Below are 20,312 nucleotides of genomic sequence, written 5' to 3' on the forward strand. Positions count from 1 at the left end.
TTGTGCTCATGCAAGGATTGTACAGCTCATTTTTCCTGAGTGGTTCCTAAAATCAGCCCTAGCTAGGTCTTCTTATTTGCTCTAAATCTCTTATCCCAGTCGGAACCTACTGCCCCCTGGCAGATGAAGCATGGGACATATCATTGGATCCAACGTTCTCCCAGAAGTCAGTTTTTTTTAGTATTAACCAGAAATCCAAAGTTGGTACCCAAGAGGGGGGGGAAAAAAATCAGAAAGAAACACGAGACATAAAGGTTTTTTAAGGGCAAAGAAATGCTTTGTTCACTGCATCCTCATCACTCACACAGTACAGAGAAAGCACTTTGGTAAAACTCTGTTGAATAAAACTGACCAAATGAATGAATGAATACCCACCCGTCTGTGGTCATGAATCACTCAAAAGTCATGACTGTCACATCGGTATTTGCATACAAGCAATCCCACAGGGATCTCTGCCCAGCACTTCGTCTTTTTAATATATTATTCTGGTGATTTTTCTGAAAGAAAAGAAGGAAAAGGAAAGAAGAGGAAGAAAGAAAGAAGCACAACACAGAAATTTGAAGTCAAAAGGCATTTGTTTTCAAGTTCCAGGCCAAGTAACAAATATTTGACCAATCAATTAATGCCTTTAGTTTGGCTCTTGGACAGTAAAACTGGCTCTTTCCACAGTTCAACACAGCACCGAAGTACCAAGAGATTCCTCATTGATTTGCAGAATAGGATAAAGCAGTTACGCCCTGAAAAAAGCATTAACATTTTATCCCCATTGCCAATCAAGAAATCACCCAAATGTCCTGCCCACCACCACCCCCCAAGACCAAAGTACAAGGGGTATAAATTAGTCCTTTGCAACTCACACAAGAACCAGACGCAACCCTTGGCAAATTAAATCTGCAGCCCTCTGTGCCTGGGCCACATTTCCCCTGAAGTATAATCTAGAAATGCAGGCATGTCGGTGAAAAAGCAAACCAGCTCATGTAAGGGCTGAAGACAAAGAGGAGTTGACATTTTTCAAGCCCTCCATTCCCTCCTTGTGTGAAAAGTGTATGCTTGTTCTGAGGTGGGGTGACCCTGACCAGTGCACAAGAGAGATGGCTGGTCCCTCAAAGGTTCTGGGCAGTGAGGCGTCCTGGGAGCCTTCCTTCGGGACTTGGAAGCTGATTACATGTTCTCAGGCCATCCTTAAAATGCTCACCAGGGCACTCTTTTAAGCCACTGGCCCTCTGCATTGGGACGAAGCAAACACCTTCGGAGCACATTTCCAGTCAGAAACCCCATCTTTCCCCCAGAGGACCTGACAGAGTAACTTAGCCTGTAATATTATATACACAGTTTTGGAAAAGGGAGTCCCGTTTTAGAGGTTGGCTCAGTCAACTCTAACTGATGGTACCCCTGAGCTTAAGGGAGGGGAAAATATTTCGTGGCAACTCCTAGTTCCACATTATCCCTTGGTCCCCTTTAAGAAAAAGAATTTAAAAAGGACGCAGGAGCATTTGCTTTAGATTTCCTTTGTCCTTGCTTTCGGAGAAAACTGAAATGTCCAGGCATCATGTGGTTCGCTGACAAAAACCTCAAATCCATCTAGATTTCACCAGGACACTAACTTTTTCACTGGCGAGACCGTGCAGGAGGGTGCTCCAATCTGTGCAAAGACACCCCATTCCATTGTTTTCCTTGTTGTCGCTATTCAAAGCCCTGCACCTCGGGGAAGGAGGAAGTCAAATGCCTTATTTATACACATGTACATACATAAACACAATACGTGGGTGAGGTAATGAACAGCAGTGGGGGCTCGAGTCAGTGCACACAGTGAGAAAATAAATTAAATTAATCTCCCTGGTTCTTCAGTGCCCACCATCCGGCTCCAAGGGTTCTAAGCAACCAGCTAAAGCAATGAGGTATGAGGGAGCAGTATTCCCAGCTGGCTCGTCTGAGTGTCTTCCTACCCAACTACAAGAGGACAAACACACACAGGTCGGTATCTGGGAGAACCCGTTCATCCAACACCAGTGAGGTCCTTCGGCAGGGCGAGACACGAGGCTCAGAGGCGTGTCTCAGGGAGGGCGCGGGGTCAGGCCATCCTGACAGAGGCTCTGCTGTCACCTTTGGTACTCCAATCAATCTCTGTTACCAGAGTCCTCGGAAAGGAGGGGAAGAGGTGGTGCCCTCTGGCTTCTCTTTCCCTTTTTACAGGCGGGTGAGGTCTTCCGGAGAATTACGACCCCTTTCCCTTGCTGGAGGCCCCTCAGCTGGTTCTATTTTGCTATCAAGTCCCAAAGTGGAATTTATCCTTCCAGGAGAATAGTCATTTCTTTTTAAATCTGCAGGGAAAACAAGGAGGACAGTTATAGGGGATCCTCAAGAAGGTAGAGTTCACACAGACAAATTGAATGTTAGGTCTGGCCAAGTGCTCAGAAAGGACCCTGCTTCCTCAGGTGGCAGATACGTGAAACTCGAACCCTCCACTGTGTCCAGACTAACCCCTGCCCCAGAGTCCTCGCGTCACCCTAACTCCCCCGTGCAGCTGTCGGGGCAGGGGTGGGGGAAGGTTTGATGGCTGGATTCCCACATGCAGTGCCCCATAAAGCACACTCTGGCTGGAGGTAAGTGAGGCCAACCTGAAAACAGGGCGTTTTCATTGCTGGATGGATGTACAGGATCAGGGAGTTCAGCCAAAAAGGTAGATATGAGATTTCAGGGGTTAGTGCTCTGTGACAAAGTTGTCCCTCAGGTTTGGAAGTGCCGAGGAAGGTTTCATCCAGTTATCGGATCCTATGCCCCCTAAAGCCCCCTTCTTCCATTTGAAAGGGAAATTATCAAACGAGAACACTGATAGGGGTACAACCTTTGGGGAGAAGCTTAGGGAGGAGGGTGGGCTTTTTATGTTTAGTGCTGTATTGATTAAAGTTGTTAACCTTAAATATGTATTCCTTATGTTACTTTTTAATGTTAAAAGGGGATTATCTGGATATAAAACTAATACATATTACAGTTTACTGATAACCAACATTTATTGAACATATCCATAGATTACTTCAATCCTCACATCAATTTTATGAGCTAGGTGCTATTATACTCACTTTATGGATAAGAAAAATCAAGGCTGAAAGTCACAGAGCTAGTAAAAAGCATTACTGGGATATGAGCTCAATCTATCTGGCTCCGGATTCCATGCTCTTATATCTATTCTAAACCACCTTTCCTTTAAAAAAAGAAAGGGGGGGGGGGCACCTGGGTGGCTCAGTCGGTTAAGCGTCTGCCTTCGGCTCACGTCATGATCCCAGGGTCCTGGGATCGAGCCCCATGTCGGGCTCCCTGCTCCACGGGAAGCCTGCTTCTCCCTCTCCCGCTCCCCCTGCTTGTGTTCCCTCTCTCACTGCGTCTCTCTCTGTCAAATAAATAAAATCTTTAAAAAATAATAAAAATTAAAAATTAAAAAAGAGATAAAACATAATCAAGAGCAAAGAAAAATCACCTGCAGTTGTTTTCCTAAGCTTTTTTTAATATTCATATTACCAAATGTCTGAATAAATGAGGATATTCCTTATTTCCACTTAAATGTGTTAACTAAAGTGTTGAAAACAAAAATTAAGCCTATAAATGGAGGATACTGAGTTACTCAAAACCCACCATCATGGGGTTAAAAATAAATAAGTAAATAAAAGATCTCAACCTTCATCATGCGGAAGAGCTAACGTGGGCTCAAGGATGGCAGCAGTGAGTTACGCCTCCCGTCTCCTGTTCTCCCGGCTGATCAGATACAGTCCCTGTGTCTTCCAGAGAGGACGCCATTGGGCAGCGTGGCCAGTGTGCTGTGGACTGATCTCTCTGCCCAAGTCGGCCACGTATCTGTGAGACGGAGTTCTGAGCCTCTGCAAGACAGGAGGGATAGGCCCCTCCTCTGCTGCTCCAGTCTGATCCCCCCACCCCCACCCACACCCCCTCTGCCACTCCTGGCTGATGGGCTAACTCCCACTGGAACTAGAAGCCTGCTCCCCATTCCCATCTTTGGCTATGCCCTGCTCACAAGAGCTTCTCAACCTCCTACCTCTACTTCCAACAGGATTAGAAATTGCCCTTCTCTGTTGTACATTTACACCTACTCCATCCCAAGTTACCACGGATGCTGATCTTTTACTAATTTCTGATCCGGAGCATGATCCTTTATTCTAAAAAGGGAAGGGCGACTCAGCTTAAAACACGTGAGATTTCAGTCTAAGGACAAGTTTGGTATGACCTAAGAAAAACAGTGAACAAGCAGGGACAGACATGAAGCATCCCTTCTGGAATAAAGGAGAAGAATTCGACGGAGCTGGGACTGCCAGTCTGGGGGACACAGACCTCTAGCTGCTTGCTCTTATGCTAAGAATATTTTGTCCGTGGTGACTATGTCAGTTTCGGAGAAAGTGTGCGAATCTGTCAAATCAGATTGATTTTTTTTTTTTTTTAAACACACATTGCAATGGATGTTTAACGTGGCAGGCTTTTGTAGTGAAAAGCATGACTTTAACTGACGGGCTGTTGTCTCCCTAGAGACTCCACGGTCCCAAGTGTCCAACGAGCAGGTAAGAATTGAAATCCTGTGGACGCCACACAGGACTCAGAGTGGGAGGGGCGGGGGCGGACCTGCCTCAGTTCAATTTTACCCCAGTGAAGCACTGGGCCCAATGTGGTTTTATCACATTCTGGCAGAACCTGAAGCAAATCGCCATCCTTTTAATCCCTTCAGAGACTTGAAAAATTTGCAGTCAGAAAGTCAGGCCTCGACTGTGAATGAGATAAAAATGTGATTGAGATTTTCGACTCTATCCCAGGTTACAATGGATGTTGTTCTAGGAGAGATTTACTTAGAGAGAAATAGAATTGTCTGGGGGCATACCCGGGAGTTTGAGCTTCCGGCAGCAGGAGTTGCAACGATGTTTTGCAATGAAGTTTCTAATTGCATCTTCCCCTAAATTGGCTGGTCCAAACACCATTCCTCTTGATCTAGAGGAAATATCAGAATATCAATGAGATCACAGCGAAGGAAAAGGAGCTCAACTGGGATTCTCTGAGATACCGAACAGTATCCCATAGTAACCCAGTAAATCTGAAGGAGCCAACAAAGAACAGAGCACTTTGGGGAAGCAACAATGTTAGGTTTGCAAATTTAAAATTCAAATGCACTTCAATCTTTGTACCCAACTCCAAGACCTGCTGTGAAACTCATTTCAACGCTAATCTGATAGAAGAGTGAATTTTCTATGTACCACAGTAAAACAAAATACAGTGAGACCCTTTTCACCGCATATGGGGTGAGAGAATGACATTCATCACCAAATGTTCCTTCTACTCGCGTCCCCGAAAGGTGAGGGAAGACGTAAAAGAAACTTGCTGTCGGAACACACCTTCTGAAAAGGTTCATATACCTTGTTTCAACCCCAAATACTTTGCAGAGAATAACCGATGTCCTCAGAAAGTGCCTGAAACAACCCTACTTCTAGTCACAGCTCTTTCAACAGTTGGTTTTTATCCTGCAAACTGCTCCTTCTTTGTGGAAAGACAAGACCACTAGGAGACAGTGACTGTGGAAGTAAACTACGTATGCGAAGTGTAAGTGACAAGATTATAAACAGAACCAGCGTATTTTCGGCACATTTTGAATACTCGACAACACGACAGATTCCCTAGCGGATTCGAGGATGTTCATCCGTGATTAGATCATGCACAACGGTCTCCTCAGGCGGACACTCTACACACCGTGGAACAGAGTACACCAGAAACACTTCCAGAGAAACTTTATGAAAGCTAATAGTTTAACGACATGCAGAGTGGAAACAGCACATTCTAAAATCTGAACTCAATTACCACTCTTAAATACCACGACTTAAGAAAAAAGAAAAGCAAACTATCACAAAAGGAAACAATAAACTTCGCTTCTAAGGAATGTGGTTTTTCAAAAGGGACGTGGTGTAAAAATGGACTTTTTTTTTTCCATCTGAGTATTGAAACATTTATCTCAATTTCCACTTCCTTTTGGCAGAACAACAGTACCGCTCTGAAGATGTGCCAAGCTCGGAATGAGGGCTGATGTCAGTTTGCTCTCGGATTGCCTCGTTGCTCCGAGGCGAGTAGGTGGAGGAAATCTCTTGGGAGGACAACGTGAACAGACACCCAGGATTAACTTTCCTGGTCACTCAATCGCCCCTACAAAGTGCAGCTCTGCTGGGATCTACCCGGCTGCATAAGCTGCCTCTTGTTAACTACTCCTCTTTTGCAGTGCATCTGCTAAGGAACCTCTTCAATAAGATGAAACCGAATGTGGCCAAAAAAAAAAAAAAAAAAAGTAGAACCACTCGCTATTTAGTACCAGAACTCTTATGATGCCAACTGAGTGAAAAATGAAGTTGTTTCAGTCATTCAAATGGAAGCATTCTTTTTATATTCTCTCTAGCGTGACCCCTTTGGATTACTTCACTCCTGTGTTCCACCTGCCATTTCTTCCCTCCCTGGAAAGCAGAAAATCACCCCCAACTTAGAGATGTACCCCTGATTCTCAGATAAAAGCTGTAAGCTAAATGATTTCCCTCTGTGAGCTCTGTGAAGGTTAACACAAAAGAATCAAAGTTTCTCTACAATGTCTATATAAGGGGCGTGACCACTCCCGGTGCAGGGGAGAGGGGGAGGGGGTCATGGAAACTTTCATTTGGATCTGTTGCATCTACGATCCTACAGCACGCTACAGACTTGCAGTCTCAGATAGCCAAGGGAAAAAAAACAACAAGCTGTTTTCCAGATTTTCCACAGCACAGGAAAAGCAAGTGGTAGCTTGGTTCCACGAGTGAGGGAACGCTAATTAGTGCCAAGTATACACAGATTTCCTAAGGAACATGTAATCACCATCACCATCATTTTGTACTTGCCACAGGCCCCCATCCAGCAAGGCAGTAAGTGGAAAACCACCCCAGACTGCCTGTCACTGAGGCCACCTCCACCGAGGCTCAGTGACCCGAGGAAGCGCAGTAAGCGGCCAGACAGGGTTCGGGGGAGAAGCCAGATGACCGTGTCTTCACATGCACAAGTGTGGGGAAGGATGGGGGACAACAGGCATCACAGATATCAGAATCTGTACCCCAAAAAACTCTTCTCCTTTGGTAGAGGATTCTTCCCTTTCGGTGACCCTTTGTCCTCGTAGGCAAGTTAACCATCTCCACCGAGATTCAGTTTTCTCCTTTGGGAACGGGGACGGAAGAGGCCTACTCCCAGTGTGGTAGTGAAGGGTAAAGCAAACACGTGAAAGCACTTGCTTAAACGGGCACTTTGCAAACTTCCGTTGACACCAGATCACCTGCGGATCTTGTCACAGTTCAGATTCTGATTCAGTAGGTCTAGGGAGGGTCTTGAGAGTTTGCATGGCGGACAGTCTCCCAGGTGGTGCTGCTCTAACAGGTCTGTGGCCCGTGCTTTGGGTAGCGAAGGTTCACCACACACGGCACTCAAAAATGTGTGTCTCGGTGAACCAAGTAGACACCACCTGCCACCAGTATGAGAAAAGTTATCTTCACCAGGGAAACCAACAGCACCCCAAATTAGGTGACCCCACAAAACCAGGCAGGCTCCAGTGAAACCATCCTATCAGTCTCCAAAGTTCCTATCTTCAAGTCATAAACAATCAAGTTTCCCCCAAGACAAGAGGTTCCCATCCTTGGTTGCCCAGCAGAATCACACAGGGGAGCTTCTCCAAAAATACAAACATCAGGGCCCCATCCTCAGAAGTTCTGATTGGATACTTCATTCTCAGAAGCGTTTTTTTTTTTCTTTTTCTTTTTCTTTGTTTAGTTTCCTAGGTGACCTTAATGGAAATTGAGACCCACTGGCCTACAGAATGCAATTAAATACTCCACTGTCATGTGTGACAATATAATCTTAGAATTCTAAAAGTTGGAAATATTCAGGTCATATTAAACGATACCTCCCAAGGTCAAAATGTAATAGATGACAAAGTATACGTCGACTTGGTTCATTCTATATGCAAAACATTTTTCACTGCAAAACTGTGAAGGAAGTACTTATAGTACGAGTTTCCTACTACAAACCCCTAGGCACACAGGGCTATTGAAGAAATAATATCCTTAGCTAAAAACGCTTTAGCTCTGCTAAAATAAAAAAAATAATAAAGACTTTATCTGTGCCCTAAGGGTTACAACATGAAGTCCATGCTCAAATACCATAGAAGTTGGATGCATAGGGGCATTATGGGTCACCTTTACCTTCTCTAACTCACCTAGTCCAAAGAGATAGCTAATATACTTTTAGATGGACCTCTCTGCATAGATGTCTACAGATGAGAAGATATTTAGAGTAAATCATTGAGGAAAAGAAGAGCATTAAAGCATGAATGTTTACAGTATGAGTGCTGTGGGTGAGAAGTAAAAATTTCAGATGTTATTGTATGAACATTGCCCACATATGTAACACCTTTTATATATTTTTTTTTCTACAACCCAGGGGCCAAGTGCACACACATAGGACAACTGAGAAGTAAAGATACCATATGCTAGCAGTTCTCAAAGTGTGGTCTCCAGGCCAGCAGCATCAGAATCATCTGGGAGCTTGTTACCTTATTTGACCTCACCCCAAACCCACTGAATCACAAACACAGCAATCTGTGGTTTAACAAGCTCCCTGGCTTATGTTTGAGAACCACTGTTGTCTGCCATACTGGTCAGTCCTTAATTGGCCCCACCACTACTTTGCCCTCCACCTTCAACAGAAGAATACAACCTCAGACCTTCCGCCATGTCTTCCCAAAAGCCTCCGTATGGGATCAAATGCCCATGGGAGTTCAAAGAACAGGCAGACGATTCATTCTTCTATATAACTTAAACTGCATCCCTGAATTAAGTCAGATGATCTGATGCTTCATACGTAAGCCCCATTGTTTTGGCCTCGTGTAGGTTTGCTGTTACTGACCGGCACACTTTAGGCCTTTTGTTTTATAGGCACGTGATGGAAGACCCTGCCCATGATAAGACACAGTGACTCCATTGGGAGGGCAACAAGGGAAGCTGGTCTCCTCCTATGACATTAATTGTTTTCCTGTCAAAGCCTACAGAAACTGAGCTTGCCCATCTTTCCCATTTGCTTGGGCCACCAGAAAACTCAGAGTTAAATATGCAACAAAATCGGAGTTACTGCATTGGTCTTTATACTTTCCATTTATGTGTATTAACTCCAAATTTCATCTTATTTTATTTCCATATGGTCCTTTTGCCCCCATTTCCTAATCTATGCATTTTAAAAAAATCTTATTGTATTGGATATAGATACATAGACATCCAATACAGATATCCAGCTTATATGTAAATATAAGCTATCTCAAAATCTTTCTGGGATCTAGGCAAGAAATATAAATGTTTAAAATTATTTTTAAAAAAACCATATCCAGGGGCACCTGGGTGGCTCGGTCCTTAAGCGTCTGCCTTCGGCTCAGGTCATGCTCCCAGGACCCTGGGATCAAGCCCCCCATTGGGCTCCCTGCTCGGCAAGAAGCCTGCTTCTCCCTCTCCCACTCCCCCTGCTTGTGTTCCCTCTCTCACTGTGTCTCTCTCTGTCAAATAAGTAAATAAAATATTTTAAAAAAACAACAAAACCATATACAATGTGTTAAATGCAATTTTCTAAATGATAACATCATCAATCAACTTACTGTTTGTCTTCAGGTTTTATAACAGATGGATCAGTCAAATTTTCTCCAACACCTCCAAAGAAAAAATGAAATGCATTTAGCAAATGGGGATTTCATCTTCTCAGAAATTCAAGAAAATAATAACCAATTCTTAATTTCTTTCTTTAAACTTACATTCACCCTGCAGTAAATTCGACATTATGTGAATTCAACATACCATAAAAATTATCCAGGTGTGCTTGAAAATTTTAGTAAATTCACTGCCTTCCGCAATTCCCTCTGCTATGCTATAATAAACTTCGAGGCCACAAATGAACGCTTTATTGGTGTGTTCACAGTTACTGATAGTGGCATCCATCATTCATTTACCATTTGTCTATACCAGACATTCTAATTATATTCTCTGTAATTCTCAGCAACTCTAAAGGAAAAGTATTAGCATCCTCATATTCTCATTTTGCCAACGAGTACGTTGATGTTCAAGAAGATTAAGCAGCTTTTTGTCAGAGGCTGCACAGTTCACGAGTGATAAGAGGATGCGAGCCAAAGCTTGTGTCCCTCCCATGAGGCCATGGGCTCTGTAGGTGGAGTCCATCAGTGCCCAGCAAGGCACAAGGGGCTGCGAGGTTCTGCAGGTACAACCTCTCTTCCATCAAAGACGCCCATATACACTATATATATATATATATATGGCATTTATCAACAGTAGCCTATAAACCCAGATTCTTGACCTGGATGCTGGTTACACACGTGTTCAGTTGTGAAAATTCCTTGAGAGGTATGCTTCTGCCATGTGCACTTTCCTGAACAAATGTTGTTTTTTTTTTCAATTACATTTAGTTTTTCAAAAACGGACACCAAAGCGTAAAAGGACAGCGGGAGTGGAATTTAGTGCCGACATCGATCGAAACAGCAATCGTTCCCAGAGTGAATCTCTGTTATAAAATGCGATTGGGGAGGAGCCGTTTTCCATCAGCTCTAACACTTACAGGCAGGCTGACTGGACGGAAACGCACCATTTGGGTGTACCCCAGCCCCTTCGGAGATCAGCCTCTAGTCTGCACTGGTTCTCTTTGCTTGGAAGAGAGCAACCTTGCGGGAAAACGATTTAAAAATCATATGAAAGGGGCGCCTGGGTGGCTCAGTTGGTTAAGCATCTGCCTTCGGCTCAGGTCATGATCCCAGGGTCCTGAGATCGAGCCCCACATCAGGCTCCCTGCTCCCTCTCCCTCTGCCCCTCCCCCCTCCCTGCTCATGCTCGCGCGCTCTCTCTCTCAAATAAATAAATAAAATCTTTTTTAACAATCATATTGAAATGTAGAGCTTTATTATGTATTTCTATTCGGTAAAAAATATTCATGTTTTTTAACCGTTATTTTAAAAAGAATTTTTTTTTTGCCATGCTCGTTTTACCATATGCTAAACCTTTCATAAGAAAATGTAATCCTTGGAATTTATAGACCCTTCCCCTAAGAACCTGACTTCCTTAGAAAAATAACCTGCTTAGTGTAGGGGTTTTCAACCATGTTTGTGTCAGGACCCTCTTTGCTTGTCTGGGGAAAAGAAGGGACCCCCTTCTCAGAATAATGTTTTAAAAATGCATAATTTAAATACATAAGATGACAAAGGAAACCAGTGATACTGAAATACAGTCATCAAAATATTTAAGTTGTACTGCAATACATGTGCTTCTTTATTAACACATTAAATAACAGAATCTAGTGCAAGTGTATAACTACCATAACATCAGTGATACATATAAACAGTGTTTTGCCATATCTGCCAACACCATAATGTGCTATGTTAATATCAGTAATTGCTATTGCAAACGGTCATGGGTACTGCTAATGCCTCTATGGTTTGTGGTCTCCCCTATAATCGAAGGAAATGATGAGTTTCAGTTGTAGGTTAGTGAAAAGAATGGTGTAATTTGTTTTCTCATCAAGGTTCACAAACCCTCTGAATTCTCTTTCTTTAAGAGCCTCTGGCTTACAATCTTCGTACACGGATTTTGTATGGGGGAAAGGAAAAGTAAGGCTGAAACCAGGCTCAAGGGGAGGTGTGTCAAATGTGATTGGCTCAGGCTTTATTCTTTTTAAAGAAAAAGTCACAGGAAGAGACTGGGCTCTTTATACTTTTCTCATTACAGACACAAGGAGGAATAGCCTCGAATGACTCCACTTTCCTAATGATGTAGTAAATAAACAGAAAACCAGAAAGAAAAATAGTCCGAGGCCATCAGTAGAGAGACTACAGAGGCTAAAAATCCTTTTCATGCTTAAGCTCAGACCTAACTTTAAGCCTGGACTTCCCAGCAATGATGAAAGCTTTCGGCTGGTGGCTATGGAAACTGTAAATTTAAGCTGGGAATATGCATAGTACCCAAAGAGGTCATATCAGTTGGGGAAAAGGAAGTTTATAGGGGAGAAAAAGTCTGATCAAAATAACATGAGCTCCAGTTTACTTTAAATCTTGTTGCCTGTTAGATAGGCAGGAGTCAAAGGGTCCCACTCATGTCTCCGTCACCTTCCAGTTATGTGACCTGGACACCGTCTCTAATGTCTCTGAATCCCAGTGTTCTCATCTGAAAGTGTGAATAATAATGGGCCTTATCTTATATGCTCACTGAGGATTAAATGAACTATTGTATACAAGCTGCTTAGCAAAGTGTCTGACCCAGAGGAAGCTGAAAAAATGTCAACCGCTATCTCTAATATCTTTATTCTATCAAGACCTCTTCTGAAATAAAATTCTATTTTCTTACCACTGGTTAAATCATGTTCTGATGATCTCATTTCCCTAATGAATAAATCTCTCTAAAAGAATGAGGGTAGAGTCTCCAAAAACCTTTATATCCCTAAACCCAATCTGACGATTCAAAGCGTAACTACTAAATACATATTTTGGGGCCCTCTGATGGCAGAAGGAACATTCTAGAGAGAGAGAAAATATGGAAGAGAACTATGCATTTCAACATCCAAAATTCCCAATCACACCTGTTTACCTACGTTAGTAAGGTAAATGCCATGTGCGGGTGTATGCTGCAGGCCCTTGTGAGAAACTCAGAAACATACATTCTGATCTGAACCACCCTGGGATACATCTGTGAACCTCTAAATCTGTGGACCTAAGTTACCTTCTTTGTAGCAGCAGAATTCATGATGATAGCGTTGATGGGAATGCTGACTTATTCTGCAAAGTGCTTTGTTGAATAAAAAAATCTACTATCTCCAAAGTTCTTTGAAAAATACAATGAGCTTTTAAGAAAAGAATGCTCTAGGGGCACCTGGGTGGCTCAGTCGGTTAAGCATCCGACTCTTGATTTCGGCTCAGGTCATGATCTCAGGGTTGTGGGCTTGAGCCCCACAAGGGCTCTGGACTGGGCATAGAGCTTGCTTGGGATTCTCTCTCTCCTTCTTCCTTGGCCCCTCCCCCAGCCTCTGTCTCTCCCTCTAAGAAAAAAAGAGAGAGAGAGAGAGAAAATGCTCTAGACCACCATGATGTGAAGTGTAATTGTTTTTCATTGCCATTGCTGGGAATCAAATGTTGGATTTCACATGTAATGATGATGGTGCAGGCCCTCATATGTGGGATTTCTAAATGGAAAGAAAGTAGAAAACTATAGTATAAATTACAAGTGAGCAGAAATTGGTCAAGCCTTTCCTTAGAGTTCAGCTTCCAGGCCCGGTGTGGCAGTTCCTGTGTTAGTGGCTGGCACTCCCTTGGAAGACAGCAGAAAGGAGAAGAAGAAGAAAAACTGCCAGAGTGTTTCTCATTCCTCTTTTCCCCCAAAGCAATCAGGAGCCACAACAAGCTGGTGAAGAATCACTGCTGTGTTAAAGAGCCACATGGAGATTAATACTAATGACAACAATAACTAACATTACAGAGGGCTTACTATGGGGCAAGAACTTGCCTCATTCCAGCTCCTTAACATGAGGGATTAACAAGGAGTTAAGTGCATAGTATTATTACCCTGATTACAAATGAGGGAAGTGGGACTCTGGGTGGTTACCCCCTGGTCACACAGCTAATTCACGGTAGAGCCAGGAGTCAGACCCCAGCACTGCAACTCCAGGCCTCTTCCTCCAAAATTGCTGCTACCAGGCCTCTCGGTCCCCACGCCCTACCACCTGAACAATGTAGGTCATCAACTCTCCAAAGACTGGAAAGACTAATCGATTAATTACAAAACCGAACCAAAAACCATTATGGTACTTTTAAGAATACATATATGCTCCCCATGTTTCCTTTCCAACTTGGTTTGGATTAAATATCAGAAGGCACTGAGTCTTTACCCAAGTGCCTGACAGAAAATAAGTGCTTGGTAAGCGTTAGCTAGTAGCTGTAGTCATGTAACCGCTCATAGTTACTATCATAGGATTTATCTTCTTCCATAAATTCAGGCCTCATCAATTGGCCAAAACTCTCCAGGAAGTATCTCAATTTCTTCATGCTCATTCTATGAGGCCCACTCTCCTCTGCTTTGAAGGTCAATGTTTTGACATAGTTTCTTTGTAGTGGCCTATTTCTGCAATTCACATAATTGCCCAGTAAAAGAATAAAGTTAATTCCATTTTCCCCCCAAGACTATCAACGTAGCATTTGTTCTGTTTAATGTCACTCTGGATTACTCAGAGACATAAAAATCCCCAAACATAAACATCATTAAACAAAAACCTATTCAAGTGGAATACAAAACACACTAAAGAGTCATCATTAATTCCTTAAAGTTTTTCTTTGGTTGTTTTTTTTGTTTGTTTGTTTGTTTGTTTCTGTTTTTGCTTTTTAAACAACTCCACCCAAAACTCAAAGTGCAGACACTCAAATACAGATGAAAACAATCAACCTCTCCCCAACATGAGCTACAAAAGCAGACGCCGTGGGCATCAGCATGCTGAGCTTACATGGATCATGTACTCGCTGGTTTAAAAGCTGAATCATGCTGACTGTTTTAACTTTGTTTATATTGCTTCCCTAAATATTGTGTTTGAGGGTTAGAAATATAACTCAACTCTGAATAGCACAGATCTGAAAAGACAGAGAGACTTATGTGTAGTTTAAAAAGTCTATACACATCCTTGAACACATGGTATAAATTTCAATCAGAATTTACTGGACATCTCTCACAATGCCTCAGGATCATGTATCTCAGCTGTGCCCAGCCTCCCAGCCTGGCTTTCGGTACAGAATCCCTAGGACTGGAGAGATGGGAAAGTCAGAAAGGACAAGGAATATGCCCAATCTGTTTAAATGAACCATAACACGGTTATGTCCTGTGAAACTCATAAAGAAATAAAAGTACAGTGAGAAGGAAAGAACATGGATGGTCAGTTCACATCCTGGCTCCCTCTTCAGTAACTGTGCAACCTTGGGCAAGTTATTTAAATTTTCTGGGCCTAAAGTCCCCATAATATCTACCTTGAGGTGCTACTTGTGGGATTAAATGAGATAACTCTTGTGAAAGTTCCTAGACTAAATCCCTTATTTCAAACCAAAGCCCCAGTCGGTGAGCGCAAGGACTAAACTTTGACCCGAATACATATTTCGTTCTGTGTCTGCAAGGAAAGCCTGCTAGAGATACTCTTGTTTTGTGCGGCAGGATTATAAGTCACATGTGAGGTGTTGATAGTGGGGAGATGCACTGATCAAAGGCTTGCATTAAATATGAGTGTACTGTGTCACCTCTCTCAGGCGGAGTTTTGTACTTTTGTGAACTGTCATATCAAGGTACACAGCAAAGAGAGCAAGCTAAACTATAGACTGCCAAAGCACTGAGCTCAAAATCATGAAAGATGCCCAGAATTTACACTCTCCTATGTGTATAAATTCATGCCTAAGTGTTATTATGAACATTAAGTTCAAGGTAAAGCCATAAAACTAGAAAATTGGGTACAAAAATCATTCCCCATTTAGGGGCACCTGGGTGGCACAGTCTTTTGGGCAACCGACTCTTGGTTTTGCCTCAGCTCTTGATCTCAGAGTCTTGAGATCAAACCCCACATGGGGCTCTATGCTCAGTGCTGAATCTGCTTAGAGTTTCTCTCTCTCTCTCCCTCGGCCCCTCCCTGCTGCATGCACGCTCTCTCTCTCTAATAAATTAAAAAAAAAAAAAAACTCATTCCCCATCAAAGTTTTAGATGTATTTAAATTTTAGGCAGCTAATCATCTGCCTATATTTTTTTCTTGAGCTAAGAGGGAAACAACATAGTAGGTGCTCGTGATCATCACTGCACAATGTCTCTGAAATAAATGGCCTCACCTCCCTTCAAAACTAGGTAGAGCAACTGCATATATTACCCATCCTGGTTCTCCCAATATTTCTTGGGACACCTGTCTGGTTCCTCACAAGTTGGACAGTTTCACAAATAATAAATAAATTCAGAAAAAGGATACCATCTTTCAGTTATCAAATTAAGAAGAAAAAAAAAAAAGCACACACTCTTGGGGAATATCTCCACTGAAAAACCTTAACTATGGCTTTGGGAAAAGGTCAGATGTGGGGGACAATGACATGGACAGACCATCCCTGGTCAATGGTTCCTGAACTGTGCCTCATGCTTGCTGTATCAATCACACCTGTGCTATCAATTACCTTGCAAATCTAAAACCAGCAGCTCTCCCCGGGTATACTCATAGGTCCAGTGAGAGAAAGCCAACATCAGCTTCTCCAAGGTGTTGCTGGGGGCAATTTCATCACCGTTGTTGTTGTTGTACTTCCGGAACTCTCCCGTCATGTACTTCTCAATGGTCAACCATTGGTTGGCCGAATGGCAGTAGATTAAGAAAACTTCCAGGAACCTGTGAGGGAGGAAAAGGAGGCCACTGAGTCCCCACAAGGCAGCAAAGGTGAGACTTACATTACCAGTCAGGAGCAGAGGAGAATATCTAACTCTGGCCCGATGAAGCCTCAGTGCACATGTCCTGCCTTTCTAAGGCAGGACAGAATGCAAGGATTGGGAGTTTTCCCCACACTTACCCACCTTCCTTCTCTTTGAGGAAACCTTCCAACTCCTTTATGAGTACTGGACTCAACTTTTCTTGCTGTGCTCTATAAAGTTCCTTGTAACTGAAACAATAAAACTTTACCATAATCCCCAGCACCAAATTATGATCTATCTTGCTAAATGAATGCAAAAGTCTTGAGACACTCAAGCGAAAGTAATAAGAGTTCATTCTTAGAAAGTTCCTTATTTCGCTAGGATAAAAGGAGAAAAAACTGTGCTTCCAATAGAAATGTTTTCCTTCTGTAATGCTCCTGGACATTAGTAACTACATCTAGGGTCTGCCCATTTCACATAACTGAGAAGTCAGTCATGGCCGCTGCCTGAACTTCTCTTTTCCACTCACATAAGTTCAGTGTTTAAGCCAAGATATTACTGGGACATCCAACTCTCTTCTTACCAGTCTCCTCCAGAACTATAGAAGGAAGAACCCAAAACTAAGATCATGGGGAACTTCCCCATGGCTCTGGCATTTCTCATGACTAACAGGCCTGAGAAGAAATTGAGAGAAATTTGTACTTAAAATGAAGGGCCAGGGTACCCATACTCCCTATACTCACCTTGGCGTGTAGGGAATGGTTTGTGGTTTCACTTGGTTGAAGGTATACATCAGTTTTTGAGCAGCTCTTTGTTGTTGAATTTCCTACACAATAGGGAGCAATGATAAAAATATTGGTCTGTTATCCCGTGTAGGCTAATCAATGACACGGAAGCACTAGAGGCCTCCCCAGTGTGATTTTTAGCCTCATTCAGCTCCCACCACACTCCTCTCCAAAAGCAAAAGCTCTACAAAACAAAAATAAGGAAATACCACCACGTCCAGAACAGAAAGGCTATCCTCTGGGTTAAAAAAAAATGGCCTCCAATCAGGATGTAGCCAGAACTGCTTTCTTTGACCTATCCCTCCGGGCTCCGGGCTCCGGGTCTCGGACTTACCCTGAGGCAAAGGTGAAGCACAGTACTCTCCCGGAAGATTTTGTGCCATGATTTCACAACCTCGGGAAGAAAGGACTTCATGATGAAAACCTGCCCCGGCTTGAGAACGTCACCCTCAGACCAGGTGCTGATGACTTTCATGGCTTTCCGGAGCCCGCCATCCATCTCCTCACGGGACAGCACCTGGATCATTGCAGCTCTCCCTCGCTGGGACCAAGAAGACATGCTCTTATCCAGGTTCAAAGGGGAACTCTCCTCCAGCCTGTAGACAGTTACTTCTTCTCCTGCTGCAAAAAGAAGTACGGATGAGAAGTTCAAGGACATCTCATGTCTGTGACATGTTCTAGCGTCCGAAATAACAGCTCAGAATCAGTTCAGCTTCCCAAATGATCAGAAGAGAATGGAATTTCACCTGGGCACGGACAAGTACAGAATAAAGGCCTGGACATTGGCCATGTTATTGTCCAGTAAAGGGAGGGGGCAGGAGAGGGGAAAAGGGACTAAGCATCAAATGATATATAAGAATTAAGTTGTTCTTATTATAAACTGTAACTAGACAAAAGCAAAATCAAAGTAGTGGGGTTATGATTCCTTTGTTAAAGACAAATACTTCCAAAGAGATAGTCTAACCCCGTGTTTTCATTATCATCCCCTTTACAAGACTTATTAGACTTTTTTTTCCCCTAATTCCTTTTTTTTTTTTTTTTTAAGATTTTGTTTATTTACTTGAGAGAGACAGAGATAGCAAGAGAGAACACGAGCAGGGAGGAGAGGGAGAAGCAGGCTCCCCGCTGAGCAGGGAGCCCAACGTGGGGCTCGATCCCAGGACCCTGCATCATGACCTGAGCCAAAGGCCGACGCTCAACCAACTGAGCCACCCAGGCGCCCCTCCTAATTCTCCCTTCTATATGACATTTTAATACCAAAAATATACTATATGTATCTACATATACTGTACATATATTTGTGCTTTATAGAGAAAAAGATGTTTCTGCTTCCTTGGGGGCGATATTACCCCCACTGAGAATTCATGGTTTAACACAATTGGAGTTAGACCCAGAGCCTCTCTCTCCCTCCTTTGTGCCCTTGGACAAGTTACTTAAAGCCTCACTTCCCTGATCAGTTAAATGAAAGTGTTTTATAACGCTCACCTCACTGGGTTGTTGGAAAGATTAAATATGTGAATTTGGCTAACATGAACTAGAACTTCAGATACAAACTCAATCCCACTTAAAAGATTTTACACACAAAATGCTCTTTAACTGCTAGGCAGTTTCCACTTTTAGGCTCTTGAGCAGGGAACAAGTGAAGCCTAGATTCCACCTACTACAGTGTTTAATGCTTCATAACAGAAGTAACATATTCTATACACAACTTCTGTCCAGTCTCTGTTTGATTTTCTCCTTACACCTCTGTTTCAATGCTTTTCTTTTTCTTTCTTTCTTTTCTTCTTTTTGGTGAACACTATACTGGTTCACCAAGAAAGGAATCTATTTGCTCACTCTTGCACTGAATTGAAAAGAACATCTCTAGGTAATTCTTAGTGACAAATTTTCATACATTTGTTCTTTGTGCCCAGATAAATGCCACTGAAGGTCTCTTCAGAGTTCTAAATACTTAGAGGATTTACAGCACAGCTCCTTAGTTGCGAAACCAGCCATGGAGCCGCGAGGAAGGAGAAGGCATTTGCATCCACGATCGGGAGCCCCCTGATTTGTCCCCGTGTGAAGAGAATTAAGATCTAGGACAGAGTGGGGACCCTTGTTATATTGTCAATTGGCTGGACAGAGAGACTCTGGAAGCCTTGGCTTAATGCAAGCTTGTTTTTCTTTACTACTCCAGCCTTTAAAAAACGACATTTACTATCTGAGCTAAGAGCAATTAGTTTACATGAAACAAACTGAAAACAATATACAAAGCATTTCTTTTCAGATGCCTGTTAGTTTTTACTGTATTGACATTTATCGCTTTCTTCTGTGTTTATTACACACGGTTGGTTGGTTCTTTTCTTTCCTACTTACTTCCAGCCCTAAATCACTGAATGCCAGGTGCAACATTATTGCTTTTTTCCCAACTGCTGCTCATTATAGGTCCCATCCCCACAGTACTAGATTTTGACCCTCGATGACGGCTGGACAGTTAACAAGAGTTTCCATTTTAGAAAATTAATCGCACTAAACTGCAATCACTGCTAAAACAAAAATTTCAACTAAAATGATGCAACATGGTTTCTCCTCCTGTGATTTGCTCAGATGTATGCCTCTGCCCTGGCACAGCCTCAAGAAGGTAGAAATGGCGCACTCACCAAACAGTTGGATTGGTGTAAATGGTATAGTCTGAGAAAGCCTCATTAAATTGTTCCTTTCAATGGCTGCAAACAAAAACAGATTTACTATTTTAAGTATGCATCAGTGGATTGAACTTACAGAAAGCCTCCCCCACATCAACCTATTCATATAATGCTAAAATATTTCATTTCAAAGACCCCTGATTTTTGTCTTCATCAAAATATTTTCCATAATCCAGCTTTTAAAATAAACTATGCCTTAAACAGGAAGGCTATGCCCCGGTCTTAGAAATTATATGAGATTATATAACATGGTCTGAGTGGGGCTATCACCTCCCCTCTCCTGAATAACAAATCACAGACTAATCCATACATATGTGGAACTTCCTTTTCAAGAGCGCTCTGTGATCTTCATTTC

At 42.7% G+C, this 20,312-nt stretch overlaps 1 protein-coding gene across 1 annotated transcript in view; it reads right to left on the reverse strand.

Moving 5' to 3' along the window:
* Positions 1-556: 556 nt before the first annotated feature.
* The window catches only part of TRPM6 (transient receptor potential cation channel subfamily M member 6), a 133,285-nt gene continuing 113,529 nt past the window's right edge, over positions 557-20,312 (reverse strand). The window contains exons 33-39 of the mRNA XM_088018731.1: positions 19,913-19,978; positions 17,608-17,894; positions 17,232-17,314; positions 16,263-16,468; positions 9,689-9,740; positions 4,880-4,986; positions 557-2,321 (exon numbers count right to left, since the gene is read on the reverse strand). Coding sequence (XP_087874857.1) covers positions 2,188-2,321; positions 4,880-4,986; positions 9,689-9,740; positions 16,263-16,468; positions 17,232-17,314; positions 17,608-17,894; positions 19,913-19,978 — 935 coding nt within the window. The 3' untranslated portion in view covers positions 557-2,187. The remainder of the gene's footprint in view (positions 2,322-4,879; positions 4,987-9,688; positions 9,741-16,262; positions 16,469-17,231; positions 17,315-17,607; positions 17,895-19,912; positions 19,979-20,312) is intronic.

This window comes from Eumetopias jubatus, unplaced genomic scaffold (genome assembly GCF_037043125.1).
Source record: "Eumetopias jubatus isolate StellerSeaLion01/CBP00866 unplaced genomic scaffold, mEumJub1_p1.0 scaffold_15, whole genome shotgun sequence".
NCBI classification, from domain to species: Eukaryota; Metazoa; Chordata; class Mammalia; order Carnivora; family Otariidae; genus Eumetopias; species Eumetopias jubatus.